This window comes from Polypterus senegalus, chromosome 12 (genome assembly GCF_016835505.1).
Source record: "Polypterus senegalus isolate Bchr_013 chromosome 12, ASM1683550v1, whole genome shotgun sequence".
Classification (NCBI taxonomy): domain Eukaryota; kingdom Metazoa; phylum Chordata; class Cladistia; order Polypteriformes; family Polypteridae; genus Polypterus; species Polypterus senegalus.
Window position 1 is genome coordinate 146868875 of NC_053165.1, and position 18244 is coordinate 146887118.

At 36.4% G+C, this 18244-nt stretch overlaps 1 protein-coding gene across 3 annotated transcripts in view; it reads left to right on the forward strand.

Annotated features, from left to right (window-relative positions):
- Positions 1–18244, forward strand: part of znf280d (zinc finger protein 280D) — a 61822-nt gene that overhangs the window by 10914 nt on the left and 32664 nt on the right. For all 3 annotated transcript variants that reach the window (XM_039770246.1, XM_039770247.1, XM_039770248.1), the window contains exons 2-4: positions 10328–10484; positions 17099–17188; positions 17279–17622. In XM_039770246.1, the coding sequence (XP_039626180.1) occupies positions 10334–10484; positions 17099–17188; positions 17279–17622 (585 nt within the window). In that variant the 5' untranslated portion in view covers positions 10328–10333. The remainder of the gene's footprint in view (positions 1–10327; positions 10485–17098; positions 17189–17278; positions 17623–18244) is intronic.

An 18244-nucleotide genomic window follows, 5' to 3' on the forward strand; every position in this document is an offset into this window, starting at 1 on the left:
CAGCCAGTAAAAATTGTCTTTTAAATTTAACCCTTAATAACAAGATGCATTTATCCTAATGTAAAAACAAAACTGCAAACAAAGACTAAACCGCATACTATTAAGGAGCTAACAAATTTTTCATCAGTACCAGAGCACACTTTTTTAAGTCATGAAATGTACAAATCTCATTGTAAAGAGATGCCCTCCTGAAAAAAGGAATGTTCACATTTGAATAAATATTTTAACCAATTTATATATTTTTATTTTAAAATCAAAGATTCTATATTAACCCACAAATCAGAAATGCAGTACACATTTCAAAATATGTTTGTAATGAATAATATGTCACATTTGCTACTGAAGTACTGGAAGGATATTGCTATTTCGCTTAATAGTAACAACTACAAAGCTTGTAAAGCCTCAATACTCTTACACAATCCAGCAGGAATATAGAAGTTGTGAATTATTGAAACTGTGTGTAAAAAAAAAAAAAAAAGTGTCAAACCAAAAGTTCACGTCAAATTTTTAAGTCTCAGCTTTGATCAAGGACAAATTAAATATTAAATATGCAATCTTCTCTGAACAATTCAGAATAATTTCAGCGTATCAAGAATTTGCTGTGTTACTGTCTCTTTATGTAGTGGTTGTATGATAGTTTGTTGCCGCAATTCTCAAACTTCTGCATGGTTGCCTCTTGGACTTTTTTAAAGCAACCTTAGCAGAATTATTTATGCACTTTTTCGAATTTTTTTTTTTTTCCTAATTAACCAATTAGCCATGAAGCTCTCATATCTATAAATCCTACAAAAAACTACTCTCTCTGGAATTTTAAATTTGTACACTCTCAATATTTCTAAATAAATAGTAAAGTTACATGCCAGTTTATTTGATAGTTATCAAGTAGCATGTTGCACCTCCTTTGGCATTTAGAACATCATAGAATCTACAATGTATAGGATGCCTTGTTCAAGAATGCTGTACCATGCACAAATTGACTGGTGCAAAATGCACAGCTGCAGTCTTACTGTAAACAGCCCTTGACCCAATCACACCAAAGATACTTGATATGGGTAAGATCTTGGGACTGTGCAGATCACTGAAGCAATTAAAAAATATATATGCCGCAACATTTCTAAAACCATTCAGTGACAATGTGTGCCTTATAACATAGTGCATTGACATGCGTTAAACTGTAGGCATGAAGGGTTGGATCTGCAACAGTATTCAGATGCACTCTCCCATTTAGATGTGTTTCAGTGGGTATCAACAACCCAAATGTGTGCCAATAAAACATTTACCACACCAACACATTAACAACACTGACCTCTACTTTTGCCACCAAACGGGACAGCTACATAGGCTAACGTTGCCTGCATCAAATTCTGAACCCTCTATCAGTATCAAGCGAAATGGAACCTGGATTTATCAGACGCAGCTTGTTTCCATTCTTGTTGCTTCCATGCCTACATGATATGCACTTTTTTGTTTCTCGCTGGCAACCAACATGGTCTTCTGTTGCTGCAGTGTTTTTTAAGCACGGTCCCTTAAAACTGATGTTAGGGTGTTGTACGTAATTACAGTATTTGCCGATCTAGTCTTACAAGTATGTCATATTACATGACAAATTTCTGAGGATGTCAAATTTCGAGACTGCATGAGGTCTTTCTAGCAGTTTCATATTTCCAAAGTATCGCAAGCTCACCCATTTTCCTAATAGCCAACAACATTCTGCCTGATGAGTTCCATGGTGATGTGAAAGTTTACAGGTACTGAAATTTCAGCCACAATCTCTGCCCTGCTTTTCCTTTTTCCATTCTGTACAGGTATGGAAAACACTGGACACAAGACAGACAAATCTCTCTTCTGTTTGCAAGGTCCAAAATGCACACATTTCCTTATTATTCATCACTGTGTCAGCTCTCGTACACAGACCTATGACCTTTTTGAGTTAGTTGGGGTGAGTTGCAGGATAGGTCAGACTACCCAACTGTCAGTCACCAGAGCACACAGGATCTGGCTCGCTGGATCCTCATTTTTGAGTACCCTAGTGGCTGGGCTAGGCCAAGGGGATGCCCACATAATCCCTGGCTGTCTGCCTTTTGCCAACTGGTATCCTGTGCAGTGTTTCTTCATGTGGTGGATACAGCAACATGCTGTACCAGTGCATGCTCCCCATCCCGACCTGTCATGAGTATAAACAGAATAGTCACATAATCTTTTACGTTAAGTTGCATAGTAAACACTTTAAAAGTGTTTGGTAGTGTTCCAAAAACAGCAATTTGTGACAGACCAATTTGTTTTTTATGGCATATTAACCAAGATTTAATTAACTTGGCCCATAGTACTCTTGCTTTATCTTAACCTTAAGCCTTTTAACAATCAATCTACAATATTAGAAACATCTTTATAAGTAAAAATGTAAATCTTTTGATGTCCTTTCAAATGTTTCAGTATTGCACAGCCAAGCAATGTCAACCTCCTTTAACATGTTGACAGTTCCCTTACCCGATAGCATGTCATTTGTTCCATCACATAGCCCATGGTGTATTTAAGGCCATCTGACATTTTACCTAGCCTGCAAAGAAGGAAAAGACACTGTACCTGACAGATTTGAGCTTGTGGCTTTCATTTTTTTTTTTGACTAGCACACTGTCCATATATATATTTTTATTTTTTTTTCTGAACCTGGTAAATATTAGAAATTGTTCATTGTGAGTAATCAGTGCCAATTTTCAGTTCAGTTGCACTTACTGTTTCATAAAACTTCTAAAGATACCACAAAATGAAACTGCAGTATTTAATTACTGTTGCATATTTTTGAAATGGATAAACAACAAAGGTATAGGTTTTCACTCCTCTTCATGGTTGACTGTACTTCAAACAGGATTCTTATCTACAAAGTTTGATTTTACAGAAGCCTAAAGGTATATGTTTGCAGCATTGTGTGGAATGAGAAAAATAGAATTACAGCTTGTGTACTTTTTATTTAAAAAAAAAAAAAAAGGGTTGTCTATTTCTTTTAGCCCAAATGTTTTTGTCATTGAAGAAAAGACGCTGAAATAATTTTACATTTTTAGTTTAAGTGTCTTAGAAAATTGAAGTGGCTGGCTCATTCTTCTGTATGGCACACTTTCTCTGACCCGCTTGATTTTTATTTAGGTCTATATTAATTTACATGTATTGTTTTTTTTTTTTTTAAAGACAATGGTGCTGGTGTTTAAAAAGAAAAAAATACAGATTTGTGGGGCTTATATTGTACAATGAGAGAAGAGCAATAATTACATTAGTAACTTCTGAGTACTTCTAAGTGGTCCAGATTCTCATTTCTCAACAATTGAAGCCATGATCGTTGTAGACTTGTTCCTTTCTTCACATGCTATGGTAGTTTTTAAAGTGGATCTCATGATGTCTAATTTTCCCACTTCATTGTCTACACAGGAATTTCTGTTCAAATTTTTGAAAGACACATGAGGATGCTATTGTTGTATGAGTTGGTCTGTACAGAAATAATGTTTATGTGAATTTAAAGAAAAAAAGAAAACCCTTCAAATGTGGTTTTCCAAATACAATTAGAACACAAAAGGTTATTTTAAGCTGACCAGATCATTTTTTTTTTTTAAGTAGTAATAGGGGGCTTCGTCCCTTGCTTGCTTCGCTCGCCAACCCCTGCGTTTGTTTTTCCGGATACACACTTATAAGATTTTTTTTTTCTTTGAATTGTTACTATTTCATTAGTTTCACTTTTATTTCAGAACTTCTGTAAAAACAATATTTGGAATCTTTCATGTCCCAATATGCTAATTCTTTTAAATGAGGTCTTGTGAGACTTGTGTTTAAATGACTTTGTACCATAATTTAGGATAGTTTCTCTGTTTGGAATTTCAGCACAGACAAAACAATCCACATCATCAGCAGTTAATAATTTTTTTGCAAAGTAACCAATAAATGCATGTGAGTTAAACCCCGTTTTTGAAATTGTCTGACTAAAATTAATTTCCTTTTGTTTGCGTCAATGCGATCTGTGCTATCTTTTTTTTTTTTTTGATACTGTAGCGACTCACGTAATAAAGTGTCACAAAAGTTCTACTTTAACAATCGCCGACTGCGTAACCCCAAACACAACTTTCTAGCACCCTCTCCAAATCCTCCTCCCACAGGTCTCGACTCCCCCTTACGGCATCAAAAAGCACCCAGCTATCAGCCTGCCGTGCTGTACTCTGCCCGCCCTTGATCAGACCTAACAGTCACTTGAAACAAAAAAGGCTTCAGCTTGGCTGGGACGCTACAAATACTTTCGACTGTTACTGCTTTCATATTCTGTACCTTTCTCTGCACATGTATCGCGCCTTGGGTTTCTTCTCCGCGCTGCTCTTTCTTCTTTGCTGAGAGCACAGGATCTGTGTGTGCTAAGTGACTTAACATGACTGAATGTTTTACTGGCTGTCCGGACTCTTATTTGATAAAAAGGGCGTGTCTTGCAATAATCTTATGTTCCACGCCCCTACGAGACTGCCCTGGGACAATCTCTTGGCTCCAAGTCTCATGTTTACGGTCCCCGCGAGACACTCCATGGCCAGCCTTTTTTCTTGCGGGTCTTTTAAAATGTCTTTCGAGAACTTTCGAGAAGATCACGTATCGTCGCCTTGCTTTTACATTCCAGGATTTTTATATATATATATATATATAGAGAGAGAGATATTGACAAGTGAAAATTCAGTGTTCGTCTGAACACAGGCTCGTCTTGAGTAAATCCTATAAATTAAAAGTTCTGTTTAAATACTTACAATTTTAAATGTTAACTGGTCAGGTAAAGACCCTGTCAGGTTACATGACTTTTCAAGCAATTTTCACTTGAAGATTTGATCTACAGAATCTTAAAGAGTTGAATGCAGATGTGTAGTCTGACATACCTAGAAATTCCGTCTAATTACTCTTTGACTCCCTGTTTAATTTTGTCTTAAGTCGTATTGGTGAGCTCTGTGTATGCAAGAGTTGAGAACCAATGAGTGCTTAGTCGGAAGTACGATACAAATAATGCAGTAACAAGGAATAAGGACCATGGGTGTTTTGGACCTTGCAAACAGAAGATAGGCGCGTCTGTCTGATGTCTTGTGTTTTACATACCATGGCAGAAGGGATATCATAAAACCTGATACTTCGGTACTAATGTTCAGAAAATATAACAGTATCAGCTTTCTTTCCATTATCGGTACAACTGAGAAAATCAGTACTGCACTCATGCATGACTGCAGGTGGACAAATTACTCCCGAAGGCACAGCGGATTATTCTGTCCGCATATTAATTTGGCAAAATTTTACACCAGATGCCCTTCCTGTCGTAACCCTCCCCATTAACAAATTTTATTGAGTACAGGTAACAACAGCCAAGTAATTTTCAAATTCTGGATTTGCACACAGGCATTAGAAATAACAGTCTGATCATTCACACAAGAAACCTTGGAAAGGGCAAAACAAAGGCTGTATAACAAGACTTCTGAAATAAAGGAATAATGTAAAACTGACAACTTTGATTTCACACAGGAAGCTTTAAAGTTGGGACAAATGTATTTAACACTAGAATTACCAGAGCCTACCATCCCACCTTAAATCTCTTCTTAAAACTGTTCGCACCTCTCCACCAGCGTCTTTTGTTAATCTAAATGTGCTGATTAAAGAAAAGCTGCAAGTAGCCGGCTATTCCATCCCCCACCGACTTAGATCGTGCACAAACTTTTCCCAGCTCATTCCTTGATTGATTCCTGGGAGTGAAGTGGAGTTTTAGAGTGGAAATAATAGATCATTATTTGGAATACATGCATTTCACGTGTGTTCCGTTTCTACAGTAATCCGTGTAAACACATTTTTAAAACAGAAACGTTTTTCATATTGTAGTAGTAAATGACAAAATGTATGCATAAACTATATAATGTATGAAGCCTGAAGTCCAAATATCAAAGAAACACTTTCACAAAAGGTACAAATATAACAGAACAAGTATGCTTTTATTCAAAAATACAACTGCAGAAAAAAAGCCACCTTAGCATGCCACATTGACACACACTTAGTTACAACTACCACAGTAGCGTAATGGTATCAGCTGCTAACTAGTAATCAAAAGGTCATGAGTTTGATCCCGCACGACTCAGTTTTGAGAAGTAAACTGCTCTTATTCTTACTATTTTAGAATAAAAACATACATTTGATTTCAGTGTGTAACACCCAGTGTAATTTATGATACTTGTAAAGGTTATTATTATTTTTTTTTTTTATTCACTTTTCATTCTCTCAGTCGTGTTCAGGATCCTTCCCTACCCGCATCCATCTGACACTGCTGTTTTCACATAAAGATGCGCTATAGCTTTGCAGCGTACTTGTGACTGCATTCTTGTACCAATGCTTGCAAACTGAAGTGCCTGCGTGCAGTTTTCGTGGCATTACACGTCTATTTTTTTTTAGCATGCCCGTGTCGCTAAAACACAGGAACATATGTTGGTGTGCAAGTATAACAAAACAAGTGCACTTTTATTCTAGACTATAAGTGAAGAAAAAATAAAGCAAGTTACAGTAGGCGGTTGATACGACAGCTTGCGTGGTGCAATGCTTAGAACTGCTGATTTCCGATCCGTGCTATATAAAATCATCACATTCAAATATTAACAATTCCTACACACCCTTCCTACATTTACGACGTGTACTTGTTGCAGTGTACATATTTCTCTGTGCTATGGTTCCTATTACACTGAATGAGCACCTGACACTGTACTGTACTTCCCTATATAAATAACATTCGAGCTATAGCACGTCTCCAAATAAATCACATTTGAGCTATAGCGCGTCTTTATGTGAAAACAGCAGTATCAGAGGGGGAAGGGGGATCGTGAACACGACTGAGAGAATGGAACTGAATTTTTTAAAAAAAAAACCTAACCTTTACAATTATCATGCATTTACACTGGCTCTTACCGACTGACTGAAATCAAATGTATGTTTTTATTCTAAAATAGTATAGTACATGCAGTATTATTTGAAAACGAACAGCATCAGATCGGGCGCATATTCAAACCCGATCTGAAGCTGTTCGTTTTCAAATAATATTGCATTAGTGCAATGATGTTTTTACACATATTGTCTCTTTCATTCATCTTGCAGTTTGTAATCAGTGACCGTGTGTTTCCCAATCTTGCCAGTTCAATCATGTTGCTGTATGGTGGTGTTTCTTTTGTACTCCAGGACATGCAGAGGACAGAATAGTACAGAGCAGTAAGTTCAGCAGTACAGAGCAGTAAGTTCAGCGCTACAGTATATGCAATCAGACAGAGAAGTCCCTAGATATATAAATAGGGAAGGCACTGTATAATAGATATATAAAAAAACAGCTAAGGGGATAGATAGATAGGAAGGAAAGGCATAGATATATAAATAGGGAAGGCACTGTATAATAGATATATAAAAAAACAGCTAAGGGGATAGATATATAGATAGATAGGAAGGAAAGGCAATATATGATAGGGAGACAGGGAAGCTCCTATATAATAATAAAATTACTGTTATTACTATATAGATAGACAGGGGTTCAGGCAGGCAGAACGGCGAAGGTTAAAAATAAATACATTTTCTCCCCAGCGGGGAATCGAACTAGGATCTCTTGGTACACCAAATCTGCTGCGCTCTAAGTGACGAAATCTTGCCAGTACGCCACGGGAGCTGTTGTAATACACTTGAACCTTTTATGAAAGTGTTTATTTGATCTTTGGCCTTCAGGCATCACACATTTTATAGTTTATGCCTACATTTTGTAACATTTATTACTAAAATATGAAAACGTTTCTATTTTAACATTGTGTTTACACAGATTACTGTAGAAACGGAACACACATGAAATGCGTGTGTTCCAAATAACTATCTATTATTTCCACTCTAAAACTCCACTTCACTCCCAGATAATCGAGGCATGAGCTGGGAGAAGTTTGTGCACGTTCTAAGTCGGTGGGGGGACGGAATAGCCGGCTGCTTGCTGTATGTTTTTATCGGCACATTTACGTGACAAAGGAGGCTGGCGGAGAGGTGAGAACGGTTTTAAGAAGAGATTTAAGGTGGGACGGATCTATGAGTTTTTTTGTAGACAAATATCAGAAACTCATGGTGTTTTAATTTTCCAAATCTCTCCTGCCCTTTTTTCAACAGTATTGTGCCCTGTCCTGTAATACAGTACAGTAGTACAGTATTTTTTATATGTATTATTTGTGCAGTTCAATTAAAAAAAAATGGAGTAGGATTCCTGTTTTTGCTGCAGTATTGAAAGGTATTCAGTAAAGTAAATTTTCACAGGTATTGATATTGAATACAAAGACTCTGGTATCGTGACAACACCTACATGGCAGAAAAAAGGAAAGAGATTGTGGATAAACTCCCCTCAGAAGAGAGGGGTAAGCTCACGATACTTGGAATATGTCAAACCATACAAGACTCGATGACAGCTTTCCAGCAATTTGTAGGTGATGCGATCAGCAACTGAGTTGTCAAGTTTGACATCAATTAGTTGGAGTCCTATAATAAGCCACCAACTTTAAAAAGCAAAAGTTACTTTAAATTACAAGTAATGGCTGCAGTTGTTTATTCAGCAGTTGTACTTGTGTACTTTTCTGTCAGCTGTAAAGTGTAATGTTATTTTTTTTCTCTTTAATTTCTAATTATCCAGTCTTTCTAAGTAAGGGCACTTCATGATTTATCTGATCAGGGAAAAATATTATTGCATGCAGTATAGCTACTGTTACTTCTGAAGTGGTGATTAAGGTCTTTTTTTTATTTATTTTTCCATTTATCTTATTATTTGTTTCTGCTTGACAGTAAATGTTGTGCTACATTTTTGGAAGTACATGTCTGTTGCTCCAATTAGATCACATTAGTATGAATTGGAGATTAAAACTGCTCTACTATTGTGCAGTAATTTTTAAAAAATATTTTTAATACATTTTTGCATTTCCTTTTTACTTTTCCTTTTAATACTATGGGATTATCTACCATGAGCATATCCTGGCATGCTGTGCTGGATTTGTTTTCAGAACAACTGTGTTGCTCTGCTCTGTAATGTGAAGTAACAAACTTGTTCCTTCACTGCCAAGATCCTGTTGAAGGATTTTATTTAATAAAATGACACTACTTGACATCTTTTAAATCATTAGAATTAAGTATAGCAGCTTGTATATTGCATAATATAAAACATACTGTATCTTGCATGTTTTTATGCTGAAATAGAAATGTTGCTGTTGCACATGTTCTTTAAATGTATTTTTCATTAAAACAGTTTTAGAAACTGAACTCCTTAACTTCACAGTGCATATTTGTGGGGTTACTTTAAGTCCAGTAATCTGTTTCTTTCTAAAGCAAGGATTTGACTTGATTTAAAATGCTAAATAATGCATTCTGGAATTACAACCTAGTCATATTAGCCTGTGTGGGCTACATTATTACTGTGATAGTTATTTCAGTATTGCTGCAATTTTGAGTTTGCCTTTTGGGAAAAAAATTCAGAGTTTGATTGTAAAAATTCTAATGTATAGCTTTCAGTTGTTTTGATTGCATTGTTCAAATTACAGAAAAAATGTCTTTGAATGTATTCTTTGAAAGTTTAAATTTCCATAGCTCCTCACTTAGTCAATGCAAAATTTTACTGAAATTGTTTGTGTGAGATTTTATAATGCCTCCATAATTGATAAGAATATGGCGCAAATTACATACAAATTATACACAAGGGACTGCTGATGCAGTGCTGAAAATAATACAGCTTTGTTTGTTCTTTTCTGTTTTACATCTTTTAACCTTTCAAGCTGTACTGTGATGATAATCAGGTATTTTTGAGTTTCACTGCTACCAGTCAAAGGTTGTTGAAAACTTAATGGTTTAGCATGTTTTTGATTACTTCAGTGCTCAGTTTTACACCAAGTACTACAGTAAAATAACAATCACCAATATTCAAAAGTCCTCAATATGAGAACAGCAAAGTTCATGACCTTGTACCCTGTGGTATTTGTGAAAGGTGGAAAAAAAGGTTGTGTGGTTTTCCTCTTTTTACAGATTTGTGGTGTTATTCTAGTTATTAATCAAATTTCAAGTGAGCAAGTTGGAGAATTAGTGATGAGTGAGTCAGTCAGTCAGTCAGTCAGTGAGGGCTTTGCCTTTTATTAGTATAGATATATTTTGCTGTATATTTTAAACTCTCTCTGTCCTTTGCCATCATGCAAAAATAAGTTCCTACAATTGCTTTTCTTGAATCTGGTCCATTTTTATGAGACCGATATCAGTATTAATGGTTTAATGAAAAAAAAATGTATGTATTTTTCTCTAGCATATAATGGCTGAACTTTTTATGGAATGTGAAGAGGAAGAGCTGGAACCATGGCAGAGAAGACTACCAGAAGTGGTAGATGACGATGATGATGACGACGAACCAATTTTTGTTGGAGAGATTACCAGTTCAAAGACTACAAATTGCATGCCTCAAAGTAAGAAATGTTTTCCGTTTGGAAAATTTTTTTATTTCATTTCACAAACAAAATGATAATTTACCTGCTAAGAACACTTGCATAAATCAAAATCAATTGGGTTAGTTACCTAGTTCACTATATTTGTTGACATTTACTACAAATAATGTAAATTAACTTTTTCGGAAGTTAATGTTCATTCTTATAACCTTAAACTAGCAAAATACCTGCGCTTCGCAGCGGAGAAGTAGTGTGTTAAAGAAGTTATGAAAAAGAAAAGGAAACATTTTAAAAATAATGTAACATGATTGTCAATGTAATTGTTTTGTCACTGTTATGAGTGTCGCTGTCATCAAGGATTTGATTATCATTATTTCTTTCAGTCAGGTTCGTATTTGGAGGATGTGTTGTGTTCAAGTTATGTTCCGTGGTTGTCAACCGTTATAAAGATAACAGGTTTCATTCATCGAAGTGCTCACAACCCACATCGGTACTCGTAAATCTAAGATGTTTAACAGGCATTCCCGGTATTAAGTTGTGGATTCGCTTGTGAATATTTAGCGGTAGCGTGTCTATGAACTTAATTTAAACTTAAGCTTTACACCTTGCTTTCCTATTGATATGTCTACAAAGGCTTGTTCAGATGCATGCAAGGGTTTACCTTTCCCAGTCCTGCAAAGTCAGTTCACATGAGCCACTCGGAGTACATGCATCGAAGCTTCTCAGCTGTGCTTGTGCTATCTTGTGCGATCTCGCGATGTCCACGGCTTTATTTAATGTTAGCTCAGACCCGGCACTTAAAAGCTTCTCTCGCACTTTTGCTGAGTTTGTGCCAAACACTATTCTATCCCTGACCATCTCATCTTCGTTTGCATAAGCACAGTCCTTCACCAGCAATTTTAACTCTGTTACAAAGTGATCAAAAGTCTTGTTTATACCCTGCGTCTTATCATTAAACTTGTATCTCGCGAATATCGTATTTGTCGTAGGCATGACAAACGGCAGCTGCAGCGTGTCTATGAACTTAACTTAAACTTTAGGTTTACACCGTGCTTTGTTTCCGCAGTAGCTGCAATTATAAATATGCTTGTATGCGTCACTCACTTCATATTCTTTTGCTGCCTTCTCAATTGTGTAATGTGTTTTTTGAACAGGTTTCATTCATCAAAGTGATCACTACCCAAATCGGTACTCATGAATCTAAGATGTTTAACAGGCATTCCCGGTATTAAGTTGTGGATTTGCCTGCAAATATTTAGCAGCAGCGTGTCTATGAACGTAATTTAAACTTAAGCTTTACACCTTGCTTTCCTATTGATATGTGTACAAGGGCTTTTTCAGCGTCAGAGGGTTTCCGCAGTAGCTGCACTTATGAATATGCTAAGCACAGTCCTTCACCCGCGTATATTTAGCGGCAGCATGTCTCCCTGACCATCTCATCTTCGTTTGCATAAGCACAGTCCTTCACCCGTGAATATTTACCTTATATGGGCAGGCACGCAATAACATGGGAGGTGTGATGATGCGGGACGCAACTCCGCCTCACACTGCGACCGAGCTGCAGGCTATGGCCGTATATATGGACGTAAGTAGGTTCCAGTTATGATCGTTACGCGTAGAATTTCGAAATAAAACCTGCCAAACTTTTGTAAGTAAGCTGTAAGGAATGAGCCTGTCAAATTTCAGCCTTCCACCTACACGGGAAGTTGGAGAATTAGTGTCACTCAGTCAGTCAGTGAGGGCTTTGCCTTTTATTAGTATAGATAACACAGTACAAATTATGATGCTTGTTTAATATAGGGATTTGCAGACCCTTCATCATCTCACTTGCATATATGATGGTGTGGAGGCAACTTAAATGTATGGGCTTTAGGTGGTGGGTGGGGTAAGTTGCTGAAGACGGAATAGGCGTATTTGCTTATAATTGTGCAGTGTTTTAAATTTTGCATTATTTATTTCCTAATGCAACAGTTTGTCTGTTACATTTTCTTTTACTATCTATAAATAGCCATAGATTAATTCCTAGAATGGTCATTTCTGTTCACATGATGTTTGTGTAGAATAATTTTTTTTTACTCCATGGGCTTTGTCTTGTCTTATGCTTTCTTTAACTAGATGTGTTCTCAAGAATGATTTAAGTGTTGGGGATGGGTTTGGCGAATTGTATATTTTTGCACTTTATGTAAGTTTACCTTTTATGTATGTAATACCTTATAAAGTTAAAGAAAAAAAACTTTCTCAGAAATGAAAAATGTGCACTTTAGAATGTGCTTGTGTGTTTGCTTTGTGTATATAAGTTTGTGATAGCTGTATAATTCCTTGAATTACTGGCAGTTTGAATTGGATGGAGTTTCAAGGATAAGACTAGTAACAAAGATGTAAATCTTAGTGTGGGTCATTTTCATTCCCTAGTTATTTTTGTTTTAATCTGGGGGCTTGGATATTACTGCTGCTGTTAAGAAATTTCCTCAAATGTAATAGCTGTACTAACACTGGATTCTGTTGTCAGAGGAGCAATGTTTTTTTTTTGTTTTGTTTTTTTACCCCTATTTTTCACAGTTTACTGAATGACTTGAAAAGCAAAAGCTTTATGTTTTGGTGTAATGCCTGAACTCAAGTAAACATTTAAAAAAAGACAGTTGGCCTTTTACCATTGTGTAAGGATGTCAGCTGCAGAAACAAAAAAAAAAGTGTTAAAAATTAAGCATGAAATGAATCATTGCATTGCTAGATATTCTGAAACATATAGCATGGAAATTGGGAAATAATTGCTTTTTTTTCATTGCTGAAGCTAGTTTTGCTGTTAGTATAGCACAAACTAAGGAGCTATTTGACAATATCCATCTCTTTTATTCCTTTTATCCCTGTTAAGCCACACCAATAAAACAAGATTTAGCAGAATACCCTTTTTTCCTCCTCCTTATTTTTGGAAGGATTTTAATTGATAGCCTAGTAGTTGTTCACAGACCTCCATAGCCCATGTCACCTTCAAATGGAGCCCTGCCTGATTACAGCACTCATTTGAGCTTTCCCAGGGTGGTTTGTCAGAGGTGGTGGAACAATTTTGCTTGTATGGATGTTTCAGATAAAAAGAACGTCGCTCTATCTTGCTGATTTAGTCAAGCAATCAATTAGAGAATCCTCATATTACAGTGTATGATCCATCTAGCCATCCATTTTCTAACCCCCAGTTTAGGACTGTTGGGTGTTGGTCTTATCTCAGCTGCACTTGTTGCAACGCAAGAACAAAACCTAGACAGGGTGCCAGTTATGCACACCTTCAGAGTCACAGACACTGGGCCAATTAAGAGTCTCCTGTTAATGCAACCTGCATATCTTCAGTTTATAAAGTGTCTTTCACACAGCTGTCAGTTTCAGGCCAATGTTTTTATATATTTATATCTTTATGATCTGTATACTGTATCTTAGTGTTCATAATATACTGTAGCTGCATTTCATATCTACTACTATCTTTCTGCCTTTATAGCAAAGTAATTAACTACAATTCTGTTAAAGTCATAGTTGACCAAAATAAAATACTGATAAGCAGTTTAAAGAGCATAGTGTCATTAAAACAAGTGAAATAGTTTACATTTTGTTAAATGTAGATTATGGTAAGAAAATAGTAATATAGTTAGCTAATTTCTGATGTTTTAATCCTTCTAGTCAGTGGGGGCAGTAGACTAAAGAAAGGCTTTATTTATTCTTCAAATTAAATCAGATTAGTTTAATCTATATGTCACATTATTGCAAATCAACTAATGCAGCTAGAACATTGATCTTGGTCTTGGTCTTAATCGAAAGCTATTACCTGATATGTACCGGAAATTAAATTAAAAAAAAATGTTAGGTAACAGGAACCTGGTGACCACTTTACTGGTCAACACAGTGCCCTCTCTAACTTGAAAACCTCCTTAGAGGCAATTTATACTTCACACTCAGAATGCATACACACATGCGTCATGGCTGCCACGCATTCCCAGCGTTCATTCAACACATCCTCTGAGCATGTCCACAGAAGTTAACGCAACACGTACCTGAGTTTCAATACCAGCTAAAAATTGAGGGGTGCAGTGTGTTCAAGTTAAAACGTGATGTCAGAGTTTCTGTTTACTATCATTGTGTGACCACAAGCTGCTTTGCAGATCCTACAGGATCAATGTTTGTGCTTTGATGTCGTCTGAATAGTTTGATGTGGTGAAGCAAAATGCTGACATCCAAATTTATTTGTGGTGCTTTTATTTTCAAGCGTCGCATACTCCCCATCATAATGACGTGATACATTTTAAAGGTTTTGTATACCATCTAATATGCAGATAATACTCAGCTATACCTTTATTTTAGACCATATTACATTTCACCTATAGTCAGGTCAGGTCAGTTTGGGGAGCATGCACTGGTACAGCGTGTTGCCGCACCCACCACAAGACGAAGAAACTCGTGATCCTGGTTGGCCACCCCTCAGGCAGACATGCAGTCCAGTCCCACCCTCCAGAAATGACTCTCAATCTGCTTCAGCCAGGTGTTACATGAGCGTCCCCTTGGCTTGATCCAGCCACTCGGGTCCTCAACAACAAGGTTCCTGCGAACTGGATCACCCTCGGAGAACTGATCTCGACTTTGACTTAAATAATGAATACTGTTATTAAACAATACTCTTAATAATTACACGTGTGGGTGGCAGGGTTTTGGAGTGGTAGCGCCACCGCTTTGCATGGAGTCATGTCCCTGGTGTTCCCCGCTTGGAGTTTGCATGTTTTCCTGGTGGGATTCCACAGTGTGCTCTGGTTTCCTTTCAAAGACCTGCCGGTTTGGGGATTTGGTGGTGCTAAAATTAAGCTAGTGTATGTGTGTGCTTGTATTCACCTTGCAATGAGCTGATGCCCTGTCCAGGGATTGTTTCTTTCTTGCGCCCGATTCTTGCTGGAATGTGTGTGTCCCTGGATTGATGGATGTAATCATTAAACATCCATTCTTTTCAGAGATACTGTGGCAAGGTGTCCTCTGAATTTAATGGATGTTTCAGGCAATTCACGACACATGTTGTTTTCTCACCTTGATGATATCTTGCACCACCACCTGGTAGAATCTTCCAGATTTACGAGAAGTATGTGTGCAAGTAAAAACAGTATACCGCTTGCGAAGCAGTTGCATCTGCAGGCACACGTGTTACGTTGTGTGAAATATAAACCCAGCCTTACTCATCATTATAGGACGAAGAAGAAGAAGAGGAATGACATCTGCTGAACATCAATTAAAACACAGAAGTTGCTTAAGTAATGAAGAATGAAAAAGAATAAGAAGAAAAGATGCTAAAGCTCATAAATGAGCAAGAAGTAAATATAAAATGTTGAGGTCTGTCTGTCTGTGACGCATATGTAAAATACAAAGCTCTGTGTATCTGTCATGTGATTACACACAAACTAGTGGGTAAGAACCTTGATATTAATCCAAACGTTCTGGCCTTATTATGTTAAGAAAATGTTATCATTTTTAGGTAGTGGCATTCTGGTGGCCACTTTACTAGTAGCCAGAAAAATTTAGCGTATTTACTGAAAGTGATAGAAAAATCATGTGATAACCACTATAATGACAGAAAGAAAAAGAAGAGTAATGTCAATCGGCTGAGGGTCAAGCAAATATCGAAATATAATTAAGTGACAAAGAATAAGAAGACAAGACATTGAAGCACTAAGACAAGCAAAAAGTAATCCTAAATACAGTATATCCAGACATGTTTTGGAAATTAAAAAAAAAAATGTAAGTGGCAATTTTACTGGTGGCCAGAAAGATTTATTGCAATTGCACAGTCTGTGCAAGCCAATCTCCCAGTACAACGATACATATGTATTCAGGATTTATAATCAAGTATAAATATTGTGTTTTCTGATCATCAAACATCATTAAATGTAAATAAGTGATGGCAAGGTTTGTGTGTTTACAGCAAAGTGATTTAAATTCCAAGTAGCAATCCCCATAATGTGAGAAACAAAAAGAACATTGACATCTGCTGACAGCAGGCAAATCGCAGGATATGGTTAAGTGACAAAGAATAAGAAAGAATAAGAAGAGAAGACAATGAAGCACATAGACAAACAAGAAGTGATCCTGAATATAGAGCAGATGAGCAGCAGGCAAATGCTATGGCTCATAGGCATGCAAGACAAAGCCCAGGCTACAGAATGCAAGAACAACAAAGAGGCTGAAATGCTCGGCAACAATTGACATATAAAAGCATTGCACTACTTAGCAAAGTTACATCAATAATGTGATTAAGGTCAAGCTGTATTTTTTAATAATGACAACAAAAGAATGTGTTGCCAAAATAGAAAAGTCCAGCTTGCTGTATATGAGCCATCAGAAGTAGTAAAACACATTATTTCTAGAGGCACTGAAAAAGTAACTATTTAGAAAACTTAAGAAATATCAGCAGCTCTTTATCTTTAACTTGGTATTTATCTGCATTTTTTTAGGACTGTAGGTCTGTGTTTTTCACTGATGCATTTGTTTTTATATCGCTATTCAAAATGAGTTTAAAGTATGTGTTTTATTTTTGTAGCGCCCTTAACACTGCTATCAATTACTCATGTATCACAAAAGTTTAAAGATTTTTTTTTTTTTTTTAACCATTACAGATAATATAAATAGATCGAATTATGTTTCTAACCAACAAGTTCACAATGGAACGCTTAATAGATCTTCAGCTGTTACCCCTTATAATACAGGTGTGTATTTTATGTTTTACTCTTCAAAGACGTCTTGAATATCATACAAGTAATGTAACAATTTTTATGGATTCTTTTGTTCATATCTAGGTTCAAATGTTAATTATAAACCTGCTGTCCAGCATAGCTCTTCTGCTGCAACCAACTCGGTGTCTCCTGCCTTAGCAGTTTATCAGCCTACAGTAAGGCCAGTATTGATGAAGGCTGCACCAAGATCAACACCAGCTTCCCTACCAAATCAATCAGTCTCCCGAGGCCATATCAGCTCCACAGGCTCCCAGACAACAATCCGATCTGCTGCATCGCAGAATGTGGCAAGATCTCTGTTTGTTCCCGTTACAACACAGTCACTGCCTAGACCTGCGACACAGCCTGCAGCAACACAGCAGATGTCTCGATCTGTGGCAGCACAGCCAATAATAATAAACAATCAGGTAATATGTGCTCGTGGATTTATATTATTCTGTTCTTGATAATGAGGCTTTAAGTATGTGTAGACAGCAAGTCTCAATATTTTATCTTCTTATCTTCATTATTTTTCTGTCAAAATACTACATCTACAATATTTTCCACATATCATGTATGCTTTTAATTGAAAGACTGTAGAATTTAAGACCTAAATCTTACAATTGGCTTTTTTTTTCTTTCTTTTAGCAAATCTCAAACCTCTATCACATAAACTTTAATAGCAATGAAAAACCTGAGGTTTATTATCATGTTTTGTCATTTACCCCACTCCTTAATTCTAAATTTAAGTTCAGGTTTTAAACTGCATTTGTAGCAAATACATTAGAATTTTATTTGTACTTGTGTAATAAACACACGTAGACATGTAAAAATAAAAGGAAAAGTACTTTGGTATCTAGTCATACAATGCACAATATAAGTGCTTAAAAGAATCTTTGAAATGTGAGTGACTATTTTGTATTAAAAGTCACTGCAGCACAATTTATACCTTTGAATTTCAAGGAGAAGTAATGTTAATATTAATTTCTGAGACTGAAGATGCACAGCTGGAGTGCAAGGCAGCATGTAAACTATTGTGTTTGGGCCCTT